This window comes from Phyllostomus hastatus, unplaced genomic scaffold (assembly GCF_019186645.2).
Source record: "Phyllostomus hastatus isolate PE091 unplaced genomic scaffold, TTU_PhHast_1.1 phas_contig_432, whole genome shotgun sequence".
In the NCBI taxonomy this organism is placed as follows: domain Eukaryota; kingdom Metazoa; phylum Chordata; class Mammalia; order Chiroptera; family Phyllostomidae; genus Phyllostomus; species Phyllostomus hastatus.
In genome coordinates this window covers 3,152,833-3,173,764 of record NW_025333880.1, presented here as the reverse complement: position 1 = coordinate 3,173,764, position 20,932 = coordinate 3,152,833, and the positions used below count along the sequence as shown (strand labels likewise).

The 20,932-nt window shown below is 36.6% G+C and overlaps 1 protein-coding gene across 2 annotated transcripts in view; it reads right to left on the bottom strand.

Annotated features, from left to right (window-relative positions):
* OTOGL (otogelin like) overlaps nucleotides 1-3,307 on the bottom strand; it is a 127,119-nt gene extending 123,812 nt beyond the window's left edge. For both annotated transcript variants that reach the window (XM_045845005.1, XM_045845006.1), the window contains exons 1-3: nucleotides 3,229-3,307; nucleotides 2,142-2,181; nucleotides 892-940 (exon numbers count right to left, since the gene is read on the bottom strand). In XM_045845005.1, coding sequence (XP_045700961.1) covers nucleotides 892-940; nucleotides 2,142-2,181; nucleotides 3,229-3,307 — 168 coding nt within the window. The remainder of the gene's footprint in view (nucleotides 1-891; nucleotides 941-2,141; nucleotides 2,182-3,228) is intronic.
* Between the last annotated feature and the right edge of the window lie 17,625 nt (nucleotides 3,308-20,932).

Below are 20,932 nucleotides of genomic sequence, written 5' to 3'. Positions count from 1 at the left end.
GTTCTGCCTTCTGAATTGTCACAACAGCATATCAAATCTGTCTTCAATTCTCTTTAATAACAGCAAAAGAAAATGTAAAACATTTCAGGCATTACTACAAATGCTTGTAGAAATTGATTGCATTTCAGCATTTAACAAAGGCCTCTTTGAATACACATGCTGTTTGCTATCTAAGTACTCAAATCATGTTACCTTCCAAAGAAATGTCTTGAAGGATTCTCTATTTTGCCATCCATCTTTTATAGAGAAATGTTTTTTTAAAACCCACTCATTTGAACATTCCAATCACAGTTTGATGATACTGCAATTATAAGATCCAATATCCTTTATATGAAAGGACTGAGGCAAAAAGGCGTCCTCAAGTTCAGTGTTACCTCACCCCTCAAAAAAAAAAAAAAGAAAAAAGAAAAGTTGCCTCTCAGAGGTGTCTGTCTATAATTTGGATTTATCAGACAATATCAAAGCTGTTTGTCAGGACACCAGGAAACCTCAGATGACCTTTTGCAGTATGTAACACAGATCATTTACACCTTTCTCTGCCCCATTTACTTCTATTTGTTCTGTTGTCATTGTTCTAACTGATATTGGGCTTAATTTTTAAACCCATTTACATTTTCTGGCAAGTAGATGAGATTGAATCTCCCACACACGCTATGAGTCTATCAATAGGAAACTGAGGTGAATAGTTAAAAGAAGCATTTGACTGTAAACAAGAATTTGAGGGTCGCAGAAAAGCAGTAGAGAAGTTACTTTGCCTCTTCCTCCTCCATCCAGTCTTGTTTTTAGCATTTCATTCCCCTCTACAAAGGTCTCATTGTTGAAGTGACAGCACAGTCCCAAAGCAGAATGTATTATTTCTCTGCCTCACTCTCCATCTGAGGCATAACCTACCTGCGCTGCTAAAAGAGCTCTTTTCTGTTGATTTTCATTAGATCCGTTTCTGGAAGAAAACAAAAAGAACTTGTATAGTCAAAGGCCCCAAGGCAACCTGAACAAGCCTTTCCCAAGAGAGAGCTGGTGTTTTCCTCATGATTTCCATCGCCTTATCAAAGAGGTCTTTCTTGGTTTAACATTTAAAAGGTCCCCCTCCCTCTTTTGAAGGGGTTAGATTTGGATGGTGGTACTGTCTCATTTTACAAAATTCTGGGAGTGTCCCCAAATCTCTCCAGTGTCTGATGTAAACTGAATTTTAGGAAGGAACTTCAAGATAGAGAAGTAAATAAAATAGTGTAATATTTTAGCACCAACATGCCTGATACTTTCTCCAAATGACTTCATAAAACTGGTGAGATAAGTATTTGCCAAAAGCATGTTCACTTTTACCAAACATAAAACTTAATTTACTTCTTACCATGACATAAAAGGCAGATTAGCTTTAAAGTGAGAAAGCACATCATACCGTGATTTATCAAAATCAATAGGAAATAGAATTCTGCTTTTCATTAAGCAGATCAGTTTAGTCCAAAGACTGATTTTCATTATTTAGTGTTAGGTCAATTTTATTCTTTTTAATCATTAAAATAAGTTTTTCCCTATTTTAAGATACAGTACACTTGTAATAATCAGCTATGTACATTCAAAATAATAATGTAAAGGGGAAATTACTGAGTATAACTTCTTTACAAATCTTTGAAGTAAAAGTAATATCTCCTTCATATCTATAGTCTTTGGACACCACCAAAAACTCCTCATATAATTAAAATTAAAAAAAAACATTTTTGCTTCATAAATAAGGAACTGAATGCTTTAATTTTTAATTGGTGGAAACATTTTTTAAAAACTAAATGTACCCCTGGCTGGTGTGGTTCAGTGGACTGAGCACTGGCCTGCGAGCTGAAGGATTGCCAGTTCGATTCCTAGTCAGGGCACATGCCTGGGTTGTGGGCTGGGTCCCCAGTAGGGGGTGTATGAGAGGCAACCACACATTGATGTTTCTCTCCCGCTCTTTGTCCCTCCCTTCCTGTCTCTCTGAAAGTAAATAAAGAAAATCTTTTAAAAAAATAAAACTAAATATAATGTCCTTATTTTGTAAAATGTTTCATCTGTATTTTATATAATATAAGAAGATATAGTTATCTGTTTAAATTCATTCATTCTGAATAACTTTATGTTTTATAGGACATGAAGAAAAAAATACTCACTTTGATGTTTCAGTCAAAATGGATGATGCACAAATATATCCTGCCAGAGATAAAAATATATGTACATAACACTAAAAAATTATAGAGATATTTTGGTTACATGTTTTAATTATTAAACAAATCATTTTAAACTAAATTCTAAAGCTTAGTTTTGTTGTTAGGTGTTTTGCATTTTCTAAAGGATCTTTGACCAGCAGGTTCCCTGTGAGACATCAGCAACTGGTGATTCAGAAAGGAGTAGTGTACCTGGATCTACATGGAGACGTGATACACTAGAACAAGCACTAGACTTAGAGTCCAGAGATCCAAGTTTTAGTCTCTCTCCTGCCACTTAATAAATGCCAAACTTAAGCAAGCTTCCATCTACATCACAAAATAATGATGTTAGACAAGTTCATCTCCAAGGTCCACTCCCTCTCTCAACTCTCTATGATATTTTGTCCCTAGAACTTCAGTCACTCCTAGAATTAGAAGTTAGCATCTATGACCTCACAAGACATTTATATTTCAGTAATTTCTTCCTCTTCTCCTACAGGCTCCAAAATATACAGTCCTTTCCAGCAATTAGAAATTGACAACTGATTATAAACCAATGTTTTCCCCATAAAAACATTCTATAAAAATTAATTTGTAAATAAATAATTGAAAATCAATTCTGAACACCAACTGTTGAAACATCTTTAAAACATCTTTTGGCCATTCTTTGGGTTGCTAGCATAAAGAAAGTTTCAATACTCAATTTTCTATAGTTATTATAAAATTTCAAATAATTAAATTACAGAGACAAATATTTCAAATCATTTTTAGAAGAGAAAAGTTATCATCAGAGCTTCTTTTAGTAAAGTTGCATAACACAATAAAATCATAATTGTAACATTTAAAGAAAAAACAAAAAAACTAAAAGTCCCAAGTATATCTACATTATTAACAATTTTCAAAAAGATGATCTGGCTGTAATTTAGTTTATATCCATTCTAATGACTTCAAAGTAACTGCTTTACAGTATAAGGAAAAACTATTTCTATCTATTTCAACAAAAACTAAAATTTAATACAAAATAAGGTAAAAATATTACATGAGTTCTTACCTTGTAATGAAAACAGCAGTATATGAAGCAAGAATTTACTCCAAGGTATCATTAAATTGAGTTTTCTCACAATGTTCATTTCAGTGTAGACTTTTTTTCTGAAATGCAACCAAATTGTTGGTCTTTACTATGATGGCATCTTAGAAGGGTGTATGTTTGTAGAATGGTCAAATTCTTAGAAATATAGCTTTGTAATAAAGTAATTTGTAAAGGAATTCCTGTCTTTCTAACTACATACAGCATCTGAAGCTTTAGAAATCGCAGGCAACCTTTTGGCTGAGTCTCTCATTAGCAATGCATGGCAGCCTCTTACAGGAGCCCGTATTAGTTTCACCCTACCCGGATCCTGCACATCATACTCCTTTTTAGCCTATTTTAGCCTTTTACAAACTGTATAAACAGCAGCATCAAAATTAATTAATGAAAGAAATATTTAGATGTATGAATTAGAAAGATTTCCCATTCTGGGGTCTGGCTATATCCCTGTCCTTATGTTACTGTCATACTGTATTAAATAGGATAGGTTTGTAGCAAATACTGAAATCCAGAAAAAAAATAATATTTTTTTAAAAATCCTGTTAACTCCTGATGTCATTTGAGATCATCATTATGCCCAAATTATTCATCTATTCTTTATATTTTATTCACAAAATAATTACTTTACTTAAAAAATGAAATAAAACCTTATCATTCCTGGACTGTCTAGGTGCTCTCATAAATGTTCCTTTAAGAATGAAAAGTAAACTATAATTATGTGCATGTATTTTCAACTGAAGTCCCATTACAGTGTAGTTTAAATTGATATGTTTATGTGGCCACAGCTATTTCTTTTAAACATGCTGCAACAAAAGTAGAAAATAACACACAAAGATGATAATCTAATATTTGACTTTAAAAAGAAAACAAACTCATCTAGCCTTGAAAACCTTCCCTTCACACCTAATTTTTGCATCCTTTATAACAAATACACAGTTAGACAACAAAGAAGGTCTTCATATACTGATTACCTAGATTAGCATCAGAGAACCACTCAAATATTTCATAATGAACTCCACAGAGATCATCTAAGCCCTGTAAGTGAATGAAAACCATGCCTATGTAATGGACACACATTCCCTATAGCAGATACCATGAGTTACCTGCATTATCATCAGATTCATTTAACAGACCCCAGTGGTAAGGAATGTCTAACCCTAGAGGAACTACCTTATATGAAGAAAAAGCACACCAATTCTTAACGTCTTGTACTCAGGCACCTCTTCTACAATGACTTCCCAGTTCTTTCTATGAAGTTCTAATTGTTGCATGCCCAATATCTATTACATAAACAGTTCCTTGTTTGTGTCCGAGATCTGATGATTGTTTTCTCTTGTCTTGAATGATCTTAATAACCTTCCACTGCTTACATGATTACTAATTCCATGAGCCAAGAGAAGAGGTTTCCCTATAAATTCACATTTTAAGCATGAAGACACACACAGTTTACTAAAATTATAAGTAGCTATGTGCTACGTATACACACACATGCTTGTATACTTATTTTATAATTTTAATGAATGAGTTTAAATAACTGCTTTTTAAAGTTTAAATAATTTAAGTATAGTGTGTGTTTAATTAACATTTATTAAAGAGTTATTAGTCATTAGTCTTAAAGTAATTAGACAATCACTCAAACTAATTAAATGAGAAATTAATATACTGTAATTCTAAACAGATGACTTAATTATTTATAGTTACATCCTAAATATTGGTCCAAAAACATGTATCTACCTAAACACAATCAAAACCGTAAAATATACTAGACACTTACAAAGATGTGACTACAGAATAAATTAAAAGGTTAAGCTTGAAATTTGCTTAGAGAACAATATTTTTCTTCCAAAGAAATTTTAAAATAAAAATTTTAATTTTAAAACACATATTGACTCTCTGGAAAGGGTGGAAATATATATAACCAATGTATATATTACTAAGTCCTCTCCTTAATTTACAGTAGTTTCTCTTAGCTTCATAAGTCAACCTGTATAAGCCAACTGAAAATATGAAGAAGCACCCTGGCTAGTGTGGCTCGGTGGGTTGAGTGCCAACCTGCAAACTGAAAGGTCGTTTGCTCGATTCCCAGTCAAGACACATGCCTGTGTTGCATGAGGGCCAGGTCCCCAGTTGGGGGTGTATGGGAGGCAACGGATTGATGTATCTCTGGCACATGGGTGTTTCTCTGTCTCTCTTTCTCCCCACTTCCCCCTCTCTAAAAATAAATAAATAAAATCTTTTAAAACTATGAAGAAGTTATAAATGATATATTGATTTTTTTCCCAATCTAATAACTGCTTGACTTTTTTTACTTTAAAATTTTTCACAAGTGACACACATGCTGGAAAATCCTAAAAGAAAACCAAATTGAATTTCATGACTCAAAAAGTAAACATTTTAATAATGTTCAGTTATTTGTAAATATTAAAGCCACATGAAAAGTATTTATTTCTAATATAAGCCTAGATATCTTATGTACTTATATAAAATGTAATAACACTGAAAATTTTACCTCAAATTTCACATAGTATCTTTAAACTTTTTTACACAAATTATCACAGCCATTTTCACTGGCTAAAGTTGAACATTCCTAGGCTTTATCATCTGACATTTTTGTTACTGTTTTTCTGTTTTGAAGTATATGCATTTAAAAGCTATAACTTCTTGTGCCTGGTAAAGAAAATAGTGGAAATTATAACAGGAATTCTCACAGTAACCATTCTTTTTTACATAGGTTTAGTGTATGCTATCTTTCTATTTCTCCTCCATCTGGGCTTGTAATAGGTAAAAGATCAATAAAGGAGAATGAACAATGGCAAAGAAAACAATAACAGAAATCCCAGGTTCTTTTTCAAGGACCTACATTATGAACTCATTACATTAAGTGGTAGGCTGCATGAAAATAGGCAAAATAGACTTCCATGAATAGGCACAATAGAACAGAGAGTTTAGATGAAAGATTAGACCCAAAGCTACACCAAAAAGAGAATTTATGACTGTGCTGCATGTAGTTATTACTGTCAAACTTTAGTTGACAGCTTATATTTCATTCTACTCTGACAAAGGAACTTTGGCAAAAAGTGAGTCTGTCACCAGCTTGTGAAGAGATATTAAGTTCATAAGAAGTTTGAGGCGACCACATAATGCGTGCAATAAACAGTTCTCTTTCTGCCACAAGAGCACTGCACATTTTCCCACATGGAATATGATCTGTAGAAAGTTGACACCTGACAGCCTACTGGCCTCAACACACACATTAAAAACAATTGGCAAGAATGGGAAAATGCTGACCTTAAGTTTATATGTCAATGATAAAAATAAGGGGGTATTTTTAATTACAGTTCACTTTTGGGAAAAATTAATTTCTGTAGTAGTTTATATAACACTAATTTTTCATTAATTGAAATCAAATCTAGAGTAGATAACATTTGATTCCCATCATATCACATTCTACTAGTGAAATGCAATTATTCCTCACTTGCTTTACTAAACCTAACACATTTCAGGTTTAGTGATTTTAGCCAGAATTTATGTTATCAGCTAGCAAGCAAAAAGAATCCTGTATCTTGACATGGTTTTACCATGCTAAATTTAACTGCCTTATTATAAGACAGTTTTGCAGTATTCTATTTATGCTTTCAGAAAGAGTGTTACTTGGCAACTTCTGGATTGTTTGAAATAATTTAATTTACAAATGGCATCTATCTTAGCTTTTCTGAATAAAGACATGGTTATGTGTCATAAGCAATATCTGTGTTGGTCCTAATTTGAAATTGAAGCTCACCCCCCAGAAGCTAGTGTTACAGTTTATAGGAACATTCATTTTTCAAGTTGCTATGGGGCCATTGACTTGCAATATCTAACTAATATCTTGAAAGAAGTAATGTTCCTGCAAGTAAAGTTTCTTCTTGTCAACATTTTAGCTTCATGGTCAAGCAATAGCACCAATATTTCTGGCAGTTCTCTTCATTCTTTAAACTACTCTAGCACCGTGCATTTACACTATATAGAGCAATATATAACACACTATATATAAAACAATATAAGTAAATTTGGTTTCTCATGTTTTCAATTCCATTTTATATCTTCAGTCATTTTAGATGTACTTATTTTAGAGTTGCTGAGAGATGATGTTATTTGAATTTCTCAGGGGGATGTGAGTTCTAGCTCTGCTGTTTATTGCATTTGCTTTTTGCACTTAGTGTGACTTACCTCATGGGTTTTGTAATTTTGATTTTGGGTTCATTTCTGGTAGTGCATTTTCCACGGGAATCCTTTACTGCCAAGGTTGAGAATGGGCCCCTCCACAAAAAGAATTACCTCTATATACTTCTACCAACTGCTCCAAGGAATTTTGTGTTAATTTCTCAGTTTGAGGTTTCCCAGACTACAGAGTTTAAACTCAACTCCCAAACCCAAAGTGAAAGAAGGCCATGTTTAATTTCTACTTTGTTTTTGGCTTCTGGTAATATTCCTTACATCTTTGTGAACTCCTCTAACCACTTATGAGGATGACTATTTAATTTTAGTTAGCATGTTCAAGTATCTTATAGCTAATACATTTTGAAATCATCTAATCTGCTATGTGATGAAGGTTTAATATCCAAAATATACAAAGAACTAATACAACTCAATGCCAGCAAGACAAACAACATGCTTAAGAATTGGGCAAAAGACCTGAACAGACACTTTTCCAAATAAGACATACGGAACACCCACAGACATGTGAAAAAATGTTACTAACATCACTAATCATTTGAGAAATGCAAATTAAAATCTCAATGCGACATCACCTCACACCTGTCAGGGCTATCATTGATAAATCAATAAACAACAAGTGCTGGAGAGGATGTGGAGAAAGGGGAACCCTAGTTCACTGTTAGTAGGAATGGAGTCTGGCACCACCACTGTAGAAAACAATATGGAGTGTCCTCAAAAATTTAAAATGGAAGTCCTCTTTGACCCAGTAATTCTACTTCTGGGAACATACCCCAAGTATCCCAAAACACCAATACAAAAATATATGTGCAACCCTATGTTCACAGCAGCATTATTTACAATAGCCATTATTTAGAAACAGCCTAAGAGCCCACCAGTGGAGGAGTGTATAAAAAAGCTGTGGTACATTTTCACAATGGAATACTATGCAGCAGTAAAAAAAGAAGAAGAAACTCTTACATTAAGCCACAGCATGGGTGGACCTGGGGAAAATTACGCTAAGTGAATTAAGCCAATCAGTGAAAGAAAAATACCACATGATCTCTCTTATATATGGAATCTAATGAACACAATACCAACAAACAAGATAGTAGCAGCATGTTAGATACATAAAACAGACAGACAGCTGATGGAAAGGATGGGAGCAGGGGACAGAATAAAAGATGGTAAAGGGATTAATCAAATAACATTTATGCACAACTCATGGACACAACAATATAGGGCTTGGCTTGGGGTGGGGAGAGAGTAGGGCTGGGTGGAGGTGGGGGAGGGGAGAAAAAGTGGGAACAACTATAATAGCAAAAGCAATAAAAATATAACTAAAAAAACAGAACCACCAACTATCAAAAATTGTACGTGCTCATTTTCTAGGTCATTATATATTTGCAACTTACCTTTTCTGCTGCTTTGCAAACTTGTGATGTGGAAGCATCTATGACTCACAAGAAACTGCTTATCTTAATTTAACTCTTCTACTAATTTTACCTGTTATTCAAAGCAGGCAACTATAAATCTATAAAGAAAAAATATAAAAGATCCCACACTTGGATCAAACTATTAAAAATATAAAAGAAACCCTGTCAAATCCTTAAAGTTACAGCTAGATGACTTTATATAACACCAAGATTCCATCTCAGATACCTGACCACCTGATTTATGACAAGAACAATAACCACTGCAGGCACACTGGGATGTCAAACATCAGTTTATCAAGGTTAATACAGAAAATCTGCCTTTGGAAATACAGCATCATTGTGGTTTTCAGCAGAGTACAAATCAGTATGAAAACATAACCCAGAAGAAACTCAGCCTTTCGTTGTGATTGGAGAGTCACATAAAGGTTGGATCAGCCCCCCAAAGTGTTCCCCTCTTATCTGAACATGACCTCTTCCCCAGCTCACAGCTTGAATTAGTCTTACTGAGTTACATGCAGAAGTTTTATCATTATCTCCCAAAAGCTGCAGTGAAAACACACTAGTTCCCTTGGAAGGCTTTCTTTAGTCTTTTATTCAAAAAGATAAGTTTATCAGCTTTACCTTAGAATACAGTGGAGGTTCTCAAACTTTGATGTGAGCAAGAATCTCTTAGGGAGTGTATTAGAAGCACAGATTCCCAAGCCCACCTCTACTACAACCCATGTTTTCTGTTTCATGAGTCTAAAGGGATTAGGCATCTGCATTGTAATAGAGGATCCAGCTTTGGGGGAAATTAAATACCAAAAAGTTTATTCTAGTTGGAAAAAGGAGTACAAGTGAATCACAACTATGGGAGGACTGAGAAATCCCATTGGAGGGGAAAGAAACAGAGACTGGAAACATGAAGTGGAGATTGAAGCCCAGCCTGACTTCACTCCGGTGATCAGGCGCTTGTTTGGGAAGATGAAGTAGATGTGCTACTTATATTGCCTACTCTTTCCACACTCCTTATTCAGAGAAACTCCTCCCAGAAGTTATGTTGCCTCTGTTCCGTTGACAATACTTTTTTGACTCTCACTATGTTAGGTGGGATAATGGCTTCCCACAGACATCCTGTCATAATCCCCAGAACCTGTGAATCTTTCCTTCCATGGCAAAAGAGACTTAACAGGTTAAGTTAATGGTTCCATTTTTTAATTAAAAAAAATTAATCCTTACCTGAGGATATGTTTATTGTTTTTAGAGCGAGAAAAAGAGAGAAACATGGATGTGAGACAGAAACATTGATTGCTTCCCTCCCATACGCACTCCAACCAGGGATCTAACCTAGCAATGAATTAGGTATGTACCCCGACCAGGGATCGAACCACAACATTTAGGTATACTGCATGATGTTCCAACCAACAGAGCCATCTGGTCAAGGCATTTAATGATTCATTTAACTTAATTTATTGTTGGCCAAATGTAATCACAACAGTCCTTATCAGTGGAAGAAGGAGTCAGAAGATTCAAAGTGAGAGATTAGAAGATTGAAGAAGCAGCCACAACCCACAGATTGCAGGGAGCTTCTAGAAGCTAGAAAAGACAATGGAATGGATGCTCCTCCCAGGGCCTTCAACAGGACTGTTGTCCTGCAAACACCCTGATTTTAACCCAGTGAAACTCATTTCAGATTTCTGATCTCCAGAACTATAAGATAATAAAATGTTGTTTTAAGCCCCCAAGTCTGTGGTAATATGTTACAACAGCAATATGGAACAAATGCACTCATGTCCTCTGGCCACCAGGGGCAGGCACTTGGCACTAAGCAAAATATGACATGGTGGTCCTGTCACTGATCCATTTTTTTCCTCAGGTGCTGAAATAAATCAGAAATAAAAGCCACATGTAGCTTTGTTTTTACATGGAATTAGATATGACAGCTGCTTTTCAGCCAGAGGCAAGCTGTTAAATAAGCGAAGAAAGCTACTCTGCAAGAAGTAGGAGAATGAAGCAGATATTAAGAAGGAAGCAACAAAAGCAAGTGATGGAGAAGATGCTTCACCACCTTCTGGTTTCCATAACTACATCTATCCAATAGATTTCTTTTTACTTAAGGAATTGGTTAGTATTTTATTCCTTGACAAGTAATAATCCATAACAGAGACAGAGGAGCTGAGAAAAAGGAAGACGACTGTAATGGGTGGTTTTATCGGCCCATTTGACAGGACCACAAAGTACCCAGATATTTAGCTAAACATCATTCTGAGTCTATCTGTGCAGGTTTTTCTGGATGAGATTGAAATTTGAGTTGGTAGACTGAGTAAAGCAGATTGCCCTCCCTGATGTGGGTCTCACCCAATTCATTGAAGAACAGAAAAGAACAAATAAGTGAGTAAGGAAGAATTCACAGTGTCCACCTGACCATCTCTCAGCCGGGACATCAGTTTTCTCCTTTCTTTGGCCTTGGCCTCTAACAGGAACCATACCATCACCACTGCTGAGTCTCCAGCTTTCCAGCTGCAGATCTTGCGACAATGGCCTACTACTAAGGCATCCTATAAATTAAATAGGGTCTATTATTCTGAGGCCCCCAAAACATTCATTTAGACATAGAAAACTGGACAACCCACATGCACACATACAAAAAGATGTTACATTTTCCCAGAAAAACTTTCTTGAAAAGTATTAGATAAGAGAGAAGATTAAAGTTGAGAATGAGAACTGCAAGAGAAACAGAAATCAGGTACTGTGACGTAGCCTCATTGCCTTAAGTCACAGGTGGCAAACACAAGGCCCTTGGCCTGAATACAGCCCCCCACCTTGTTCTATCCAGCCTGGAACCTTGTTTCTACCCGGCAGCAGCGGCGAGCTCTCACTTAACTGTTAAGGGGTAGTTCCATTTACACAGTCCTAAAATTACATTCAGCCCTTTGAAGGCAGCCATGAGGCTGATGTGGCCCCTGGTGAATATGAGTTTGACACCCCTATCCTAAGTATTGGCCTGAGTCCAGCTCACTCTTCTGCCATTCATTAGTCAGATCCAGGAGAACCATAAGTTATAACTCCAGTACAGTGCTCCGTTGGTGGGAGTAAGGCAATTCCAATGACACAGGAAAGTTGTGACTCAAATTAAGGATTTGGGAAACCTTTTAAAAACCTTTCCTTGTTTGGTATTTTATTTCATGGCCTCATGCAATGGACCAGGCTAACTTCTCAATGCAGAAGAATTCAAGCTTTGCCTTTCACAGGTCAAGCTAATGTATTTGAACTTATAAAGTTAGTAAGCCAAGGGCTCAAGGAGATTTGGATGAGGGCTTTCAGCCATTGACAAATGTCTGTTCCTTTGTATTCCGGATTTAGACAACATTACGCTAATATTGAAGACAAGAAAGAAGGAAGACTACACAAAGCAATGGGTAAATCATAAGACCTGCCTTTATAGAGAAAGGCAGAGCTATAAAAATATCCTCTCCTACCCTTCCTTGTTTCCCAAGAGTGACATTTATTTGTGGAAATATAAAACTAAAACCAGAGCACTAGTTCACATTTCATGAAATTGCACTCCCACTATTAGCACTTATCATTTAATTTATATTGCAATTTATCTTTTATGTGTGTACTTTTCACTTCTACTAGGCTAATAGGTTGATTGAGGGCTACAATCCTGACTCACACATCTTTGTATGTCCCCACAGGCCCTCATCCAATGTTGAAAAAAGACTATTGCTTCATAAATATTGTTGGCAGTGATGGTAATAATGATGTATGTTGATAATCTTCTCCTTTTCCTGATGTGGTTACAGAACTTGGTCAGTGTATGATGGTAAATAAGGCTAGAAAGGGAGACAAAGTGCCATTTATAGAAAGCTTTATGTTCTACGCTAAATAGTATGGACTTGCTCCTGGAGGCAGCTGAGATCCATTAGAAATTCCAGTGGCCACTTTTAAAAATGTTTTCTTATAGCAATATGGTACATGAAGTTGAACTCAACATTTCAGAATCCAACATCTGGATTACTTCTAGTTTGAGTTTGGTTGCTTTCATCTTCACATCTCTCTCTCTCTCTCTCTCTCTCTCTCTCTCTCTCTCAAACACACACACACACATACACACACACACACCCTAAAAGATAAAAATAAAAATCAACTTTCTCTTTTTTATATAGATGAGAAGACAGAAATCCCCAGTGAAAAAAATTAATGCATAATTAAAATTTTAAATAATTATTAATGGATGTTCTAGGACACTCACTATGAGTAAAACACTACATTAGGTGGTATGAAGATAAAACATAAAGATTAAACATATATAAATCATCTCAGATTAATTTAGTGAGCACTATAATTAGAGGCAGAGAAAATATTAAATGAATATGACAGCCTCTTTCCTGAAAGATTACAACTCAGTGAGGTAAACATTAAAACTAATTATTTAATTAAAATTGTTGTATGTGTCCTTAAAGAGTCTTGAGATGCCCTGAGAGAGTCTTGCAGGAAAAAGGAACTTCAGGTAGGACTTTAAGAGAAAGTTATTTTTATATTGAGAACTGGAGTTAGCTAGAGAGAAGCAAGATTTTACCAAGCATGGAAACTAGCTTATGCAGATGTTCTACATAAAGGAAGGAGCTTGGTAGGTTTGAAGATATAAAAGGCTTACTTAGTGCAGCTAGGGCAGGTGAGCTAGGAAGAGAACGATGCAAGGCTGGGATGTAACAGCAGTGAAGTGAAGTCATTCAAGCACTTTGGACCATTATTGTAAGAATTCTGGATTTCACCTCAAGAAGAATAAAAGCTAGTGGAGAGCTTGAAGCAAAAGGGTAACATAGACAGGATTTTATATGTAGGTGTATACGTGTGTACTTATACACACACACACATTAGATGTATATATATGCACATATATAATATGTTAATATATCCACACATATATGCACATAAATATGTACACATGCAAATTATGTATATTTTTACCTATCTGTTTCTTTGTTTAAGGTCACTCTGAATTCAAGAAGAGCAAAGGTAAAGGCAGGAAACCTGCCACCAGAGACCATGATAGTAGTCCAATGAAGAGAGGATAGTAATTTAGACTAAAATGGAAGGTGCAGAAGCTGAAAAAAGAAACTAATTCAAGAAACATTTTGTAAACAGAGTAACAGAATTTGCTAGTTAATGAACACAGAGCATGAAAGGAAAGAAGCTATAAAGGATGATTTTATCTGGCATGATTAAGTGGATGGTGATACCTCTTACTGAGATCGGAAACACTAGAGAAAGAGCATATGAAGTCCTAGAACTAGATATGAAGAACTAGATATGAAGTCCATGGAGAGTTTTTTTGTTTGTTTATTTAAAGGGATGCAGGTACTGACTTAAAAGCTGACAGGAAGGATACCACAGAGAGGGAGATAGTGAAAACAGAAATATAAGAGGCTGCTCAAAAGAGAATAATTCTTAGCAGGTAGGAGAGCCTTCTCTTGAAAACCTTTTAACCCAGAAGAGGAGAGAAGTTAAGTATACATGATGAGGATAATGTTTTAAATGTATTAATATACTTTACTTTTTTGCAATTTCATGTGTATGAACTTCTTCCAAGTCAGAATGAAGCATGCATCTGCCTGAGAGGATTCAGATTATTTCGGCCAAGAAACAAAATGAAAAATATATATAATATTCAACTTCAAACATACAAAGTAGGATTTTCTTTTTGTCTGTGAAAGACAGTAAATTTAAAGGCCAGGTTTTTTAATAAGAAAGGAGACTTTCTATATATTTATCTCCTCATATGTATATATTAAAAGGCAGGACTAAGGGACCAGATTTTAGAGCTTACATGATGAAGTCCCCAGTGAAGTAAGAAGGAGGAGTTTAAGCCCATCATTCCCAGCCAGAAGGCCTGTGAAAAAGAGAAAGAATCAGAGGTAGGAAAGAAGGTGGCTCTCCAAAGGGCATGCTAAAGATAAGAGTAACATGTGGATAAGCAAAGGGAGGACCTAAGTTCAGCTCTCTGGAGCAGCCCTCAGATGTCAGTTGACAGATGAAACCAAATGCCTCCACCAGATGCTGGGGAAGGGAGTTGAGAGTCTGGCTTCAGAGCTTACAGGAGGACCTCTGTCTTAAGAAAGAACAACCTTGGTAGCAGAAGTCTGCTGGTTGGACTGTGTGGCCAAGGATGCACCATCAGACTTTAGAGGGTTCTCCAAAGCCAGTGAGAGATGAATTAGAGCCCAAAATCATATGAGAAAATAAACAGAGAAACAAAGAAGGAGTTACAGTAGCTTCTATCAGCAGTTACAGTCAGCAGCAGACACTATGGATAAGACTGGTAAAACTAATCATATAGTCAGGGGAGGAGAAGCCCAGACCAGCCATTCACTGCAGAAACCAGCACTCCTCCAAGATCACTGCACAGACCTAGAGGCCAGGCTCCCAAAGATACACAGGGCCAAGTGAACCCCACCCACCCCAGCACCTAGATGCCCATGGGGAAAGGGACTGAAATGTTGAAGGTCATTACAAATAGAGTAGTGAATGGTGGTCATAAAGTCAGCTACAGAAAAAAAATAAGAACCCAATGGTTCATTGTACATCCGAGTGTGTTGTTAGTAAATGTGAGGCCCCACTGCATTTATAAACAACAATATTAGTACATTATCAGTGATAGATGCTAAGTGAGGTGTGTAGTTGAAAAATTGTAGCATTTTTTATTTATTTGTTTGTTTGTTTTATTTTGAAAGAAGTTTATTAAAGCTGAGGACAGTGAAACAAAAGGAAGGCTCAGGATAGAAGTAGCAACAAGAGAGAGCTTAGGTGGTGTTCTGCTCTGACTCTCTAGAAACATTATAGGAAAGAAATGGGTCATGCTGGGCTGTGTGAACTCACTGAGAAGTAAAAGTCATGGTGAAAGAAGTGAGCCAAGGTGGGTTTGCTTTCAACTCATTGAAAAGTCTAGGAGAGAAGACGCAACAAGAGAGAGCTTGGGCAGGGCCCTGCACTGGCTCTCCAGAAATGTCACAGGAGAGGAGTGAGCCACAGCGGGGCTGCTGTTAGATGACTGAAAAGTCAAAGAAAAGGGGGCCTTGGAGACAAGTTCAGGGGGTCAGCCCAGGATGAACTGCCACTGCCCACTGCTCCCCTGGTTGCAAGTCTCATGGGGACCCCTAGAGTTTAGGAGAGAAAAGTAAACATGCATCCTGAGAAAAAAGGAGGGAATGAGCATGTTCCAAAAAGAGCCCACCCAGGTGATGACATTTTAAAAGACAGAACTGAGACACAGGTTAGCCATGACTAGGACAACTGCATTACAATAATAGTCCCCACTTATCTAAAGGGGATACATTCTAAGACTCCCAGTGGATGCATGGAACCATATATAATACCAAATCCTATATATAACATCTTTTTTCACTATATGTACATATAATAAAGTTTAATTTAAAAATTAGGCATAGTAAGAAATGAACAATTATTAATAATAGAACAATTATAACAGTATTCTATAATAAAAGTTATGTGAACATGGTCTCTCTCAATATCTATTGCACTGTTCTCAACTTTTCACTTACAGGAAGCACTTTACGGCACCTCTTTGGCATATCTGAATTGCCAGAACCACTGCTTTTGCACTTTGGGGTCATTAGTAAGTAAAACAGGGTTAGTTGAACACTTGCATTTCAATACCACAACAGCTGATCTGATAACCAGAAGTGACCACTAGGCATGGACCATATACAGACTGGATACACTGGACAAAGGGATGATTCACCTCCCTGGCAGGAGGGAAGGGAAGGGAAAATCTCTTCCCTGGGAGGGAAGAGATTTTATCACACAATGCAGAATGGTGCTCAATTTTAAATTTAAGAATTGTTTATTTCTGGAATTTTCTATTTAATATTTTCAGAAATTGGTTGACCAGGGATAGCTAAAATTGTGGGAAATAACACTGCAGCTCAGGGAGGGGGATACTGTACCAACAGAGTAAAAAACCGGAGGAGAGAAAACAAGCAGTGGGTCAGGGGAGAGGGACTGCAGCTCAGCGCTCACTGTCACACCAAGGCCTCTACTCACCACCTCACCCACACACGTCTTGTTGCGCACCACACAATAGGGGCTGTGGCAGAGTCTACCTCCAGATCCCACCTCACCTGTTAGTGGGGAAAGAATCAGATTGAGCTCCCAATATTCAAAAAACTGGAACCAATCCTTCAGTAATGACTTTTTCTTTTTTAAAAAAGATTTTATTTATTTATTTTTAGAGAGAGGAGAAGGAAGGGAGGAAGAGAGGGAGAGAAACATCAATGTGTGAGAGATACATCAATTGGTTGACTCTCATATGCCCCCCACTGGGGACCTGGCCCACAATCCAGGCATGTGCTCTGACTGGAAACTGAACCTCCAACCTTTAGGTTCACAGGACAGCACTCAATCCACTGAGCCACACGAGCCAGGGCAAGAATGACTTTTTTGTGCACTCAACTGGGCTGAACAAAGCAGACACTAACAGGCATGAAAATAGTGTGAGATGGCACGATACTCAAGAAAGTCCCCTTTTTCGTTTTATCTAGTGATGGTCTGGTAAATGTTAAACAGCCATCTCAGGGGACAGGGAAAGCCCGGATTTAGAGCAGATTTATAGCCTTTGCAGATTTTTATGAAGTAAGTACTCCCACCATGGTCACTTTTGAGCTATCGATGTGATTTCAACTGACTTATAAAATTCCTGTAAATGCAATCATTGGTTTTCATGAGCCAGTAGGAGCAGGCTCCAGCACACCACTGTGACCCAGTTAAAGTCATGCTAAGCCACATCAAAATCTAATTTGAGGGAACCCCACAAACCAGTGAGTTCTTACCTGCACTTCTACCTTGGACAATGCATGATGGTTAACACACATTGTGACCTCCAAAAGGATGTTACATTAACAAATCAAATGTTACACTGAATTCAGTCATAGATATTTCATTCTACTAAGCAGTCTTTCTATTTCATTTGTATGTAAGCTAGTTTATCTCCAGGACATTGACTTCCCTTTAACCTGAGCTTATATTTTATAAGGTGCTTTTTCTTCAATTGCACTATAAATTTGACAAAAACAAGACACTTCTAGCAAGCACAGAAAAGCCCTCTACTGACTCACTTTGGAAAGTCAGCCTGTATATGCTCCCAGGCCTTGGAGCATTCTCCCCCACCCCGCGCTGCACACGGAGCCAAGCTTCGAAGTCTGCCTTAAAATCTCATTAAGATAAGAATGGCCTAACTGTTTCTAGTAGATTTCATTGTTAAAACATGAGACTTGCCAGCTTATAAATCATATCATACCACATTATTCCAAAGATTAGTTATAATGGCCTAAAGAAACTTTTATAAACATCAAACTCTTTTTTTAAAATATATTCTGAGATATAGAAGCGGGGGATATCTACTTCCTGGGTGCATTAGAAGGACTTACATTTTAAAATATGGGATTTTTTTAACACATTTTCTAAATAGCAGGGTTAAACCAGATACTTTTGAGAAGGAATTTGAATGGGGGGGAATGTAAAGGCCTTATTATCTCGCTGTTATTTTAGTCTGACTCATATAATTTTATGGCTGTTGTTTATACTACTTCACCAGTTTAGAGGTTCCCCCCCGCATTTCTAGCAGGCAAACAACCAAAGTTTACTTGTTTTATATAAGTTTTAAGATTTAGAAAAAATCAGGGTAAAATAAATTAGTATTACTTTAATTTTAGAATGTTCTCTGGTATAATGTATAAGGAAAAACTTTTCTCATGTATTACAATAGTGTTGTCATAGCTCTAAAGATCTAAAACATGTTATTCTATTATGTTTCTAGTTGGAGCAATTAAAAAGTTACACTGATAACAAGGTGAATGTCGAGTTATTTGAATTTACAATAATAAAGCCTTGCTTCATTATCAAATAGTTGGTAATTGGTGAAATCACTTAAGGTTCTTTAATTGCAAGTATCAAAAAGTAATCTGACCAACTAAGAAAAAGGAGAGCTGTTAGTAATTAAAGCTCTCACAGAACTAATAGGAAGGTTGAAAAATCATGCTTAGATTTTGCAGTACATATACATACATCAAATCATTACACTGTGTACCCTAAACTTAAACAATGTAAGAAATCCATTATATTTCAATAAAGCTGTGGGAAATAAAAATCATGCTTAGTAAAATGAATATTAGGTTGTCACCTAAGGTAAGTAAGTTTCAGCTGTTTCATATCTCCTTACAAAAACTCTGCTTCAGATTTTAAATCCCTCAAGTGACTGATTAGGTCACATGCCTAACCTTTGGCTACACGGAAGTAGTTTTGTGGGCCACCTCAGCTTCCATTCCAAGGTTCTATACGGTTGGGGAAATGTGATTTGCAAATGAACATCAGTGCTGTCAGGAAAAGGGAATGGATGCTAGCTAGCTGAGATAACAAAGATTTGCTACCTGCTTACTCAGTTTTGCCTGCGCCATCTCGAACTCCATCACTGTAAGAGAAAGGCAGCCACTCTCTCAGTCTGTTTCTTCTTTCATAAAAAGAGAAGGATGCATTAGATGACTTCAAACTTCCCTCCTATGTCTCACCACACAATTATGACTTAAGACAGTGGAGCTACCTTTGAGAAATGCTTCTGTCTAGACAAAGGGACTGCTCCTCACGCTGTCCATCTCAGTCCTCACCATCCCTCCCTCTCAGTCATGCTCAAGTCTTTTAGATAATGTTTGTAGCTTTTCTTGCTCTTGGCCAAGTCTCCAGAACTCAGTGGATCTCACTTGGATGGAAAATTTAAAGTCAAATGCATTTTCCTCCAGCACGTGTGAGGATAAACTCTGTTGTTTAAAATACGTTTCTTTCATCAAAGAATAGATGTCCCGGGTAATATGTGCTAAGGTTAAGAACAAGGTTACTTACATTATTTTCTGTTGAAAATGAATTTTAAATTCCTTTTACAAAAGTAAGTCTTTTATCTTAACAAAGAAAAGGCCTGGTGCTCCCCCTAGAGGACATTTTGTATTTTCCAGGTTAAGGGAGTGAGAGGGTCTGTCAGAGATGTCCAGTCTTCTAAACCTGACTGCAATGAGTCCATCAGTTTTCTAAAACTCTGCAATATGTTCTTGAAACATTCTGAATAAGCCCATATTGTGTAAGAGTGCAGAGAGCCTTTTCCTGATCTCCCAACTTCAACTGTTGATTGTCTAAGTAATATTTTATTACTTTTTAAAATATTGTCTTACTTTTTATTCATAAAACATTTGGATACACACTATGTACTCACTATACTTACTTTTGGGAGTTTCACAGTTAAAAAATTAATATGATTCCTAACTACTAGGTTTTGTCATTTTTATCAATTCTCAGAAGCTTTCTTTATTGATAGATATTTTCCCGAATTTAAAATATAATAATACACTGGACAAAAACATCATGTTCTTCTTCACTTAGAATTACATAGCATTTTCCTTCAAAAGGACCTGCCTGTGAAGAGTACATGCTATTTTTATTTCTAGTGACGAGAGTTTCAGTTGGGTAATGCTTCAAAAAATCTTGGAGTCACTCCCTTTTTACGTAAAATCTAAGACCTTATTTTAATGAAAGCAATGTTTCCAGCATGGAAATTCACCTTTAACCAAATGGAGCACAGACACAGTCCTATTTTCCCATAAAATGCTGTGGGAAAGTAAGCATATGGTGGAGCAAAGAAGGGTCCAGGCCTAAGGATCAGAAAGAGATTCTGTGGGGGATCAATTGGCTGATCTTGGACTATGGCCATGTTGGTCAGGGTCTTGCAGCCAACCAGGGCTGGGCAAGCAAGCCTGGCCCTCACGTTCCTGCCTGGGTTTTGTTGGAGGTGAAAACTAACTGCAATGCACGGTCTGTGAGAACAGAAATAATCACTGAGTACAAAGTTTTGCTCTGGGTCTGACTTGTTAGAGTGGTCTCATCAAAAAGTTTACCATATGTCCTGAGGGTATCCAAGAGGGACAAAATAATATATCTGAACTTCTAAGATACACAGGCCAGGGAAGTAGATTTTTCCCATAGAAGGCAAGAGCAAG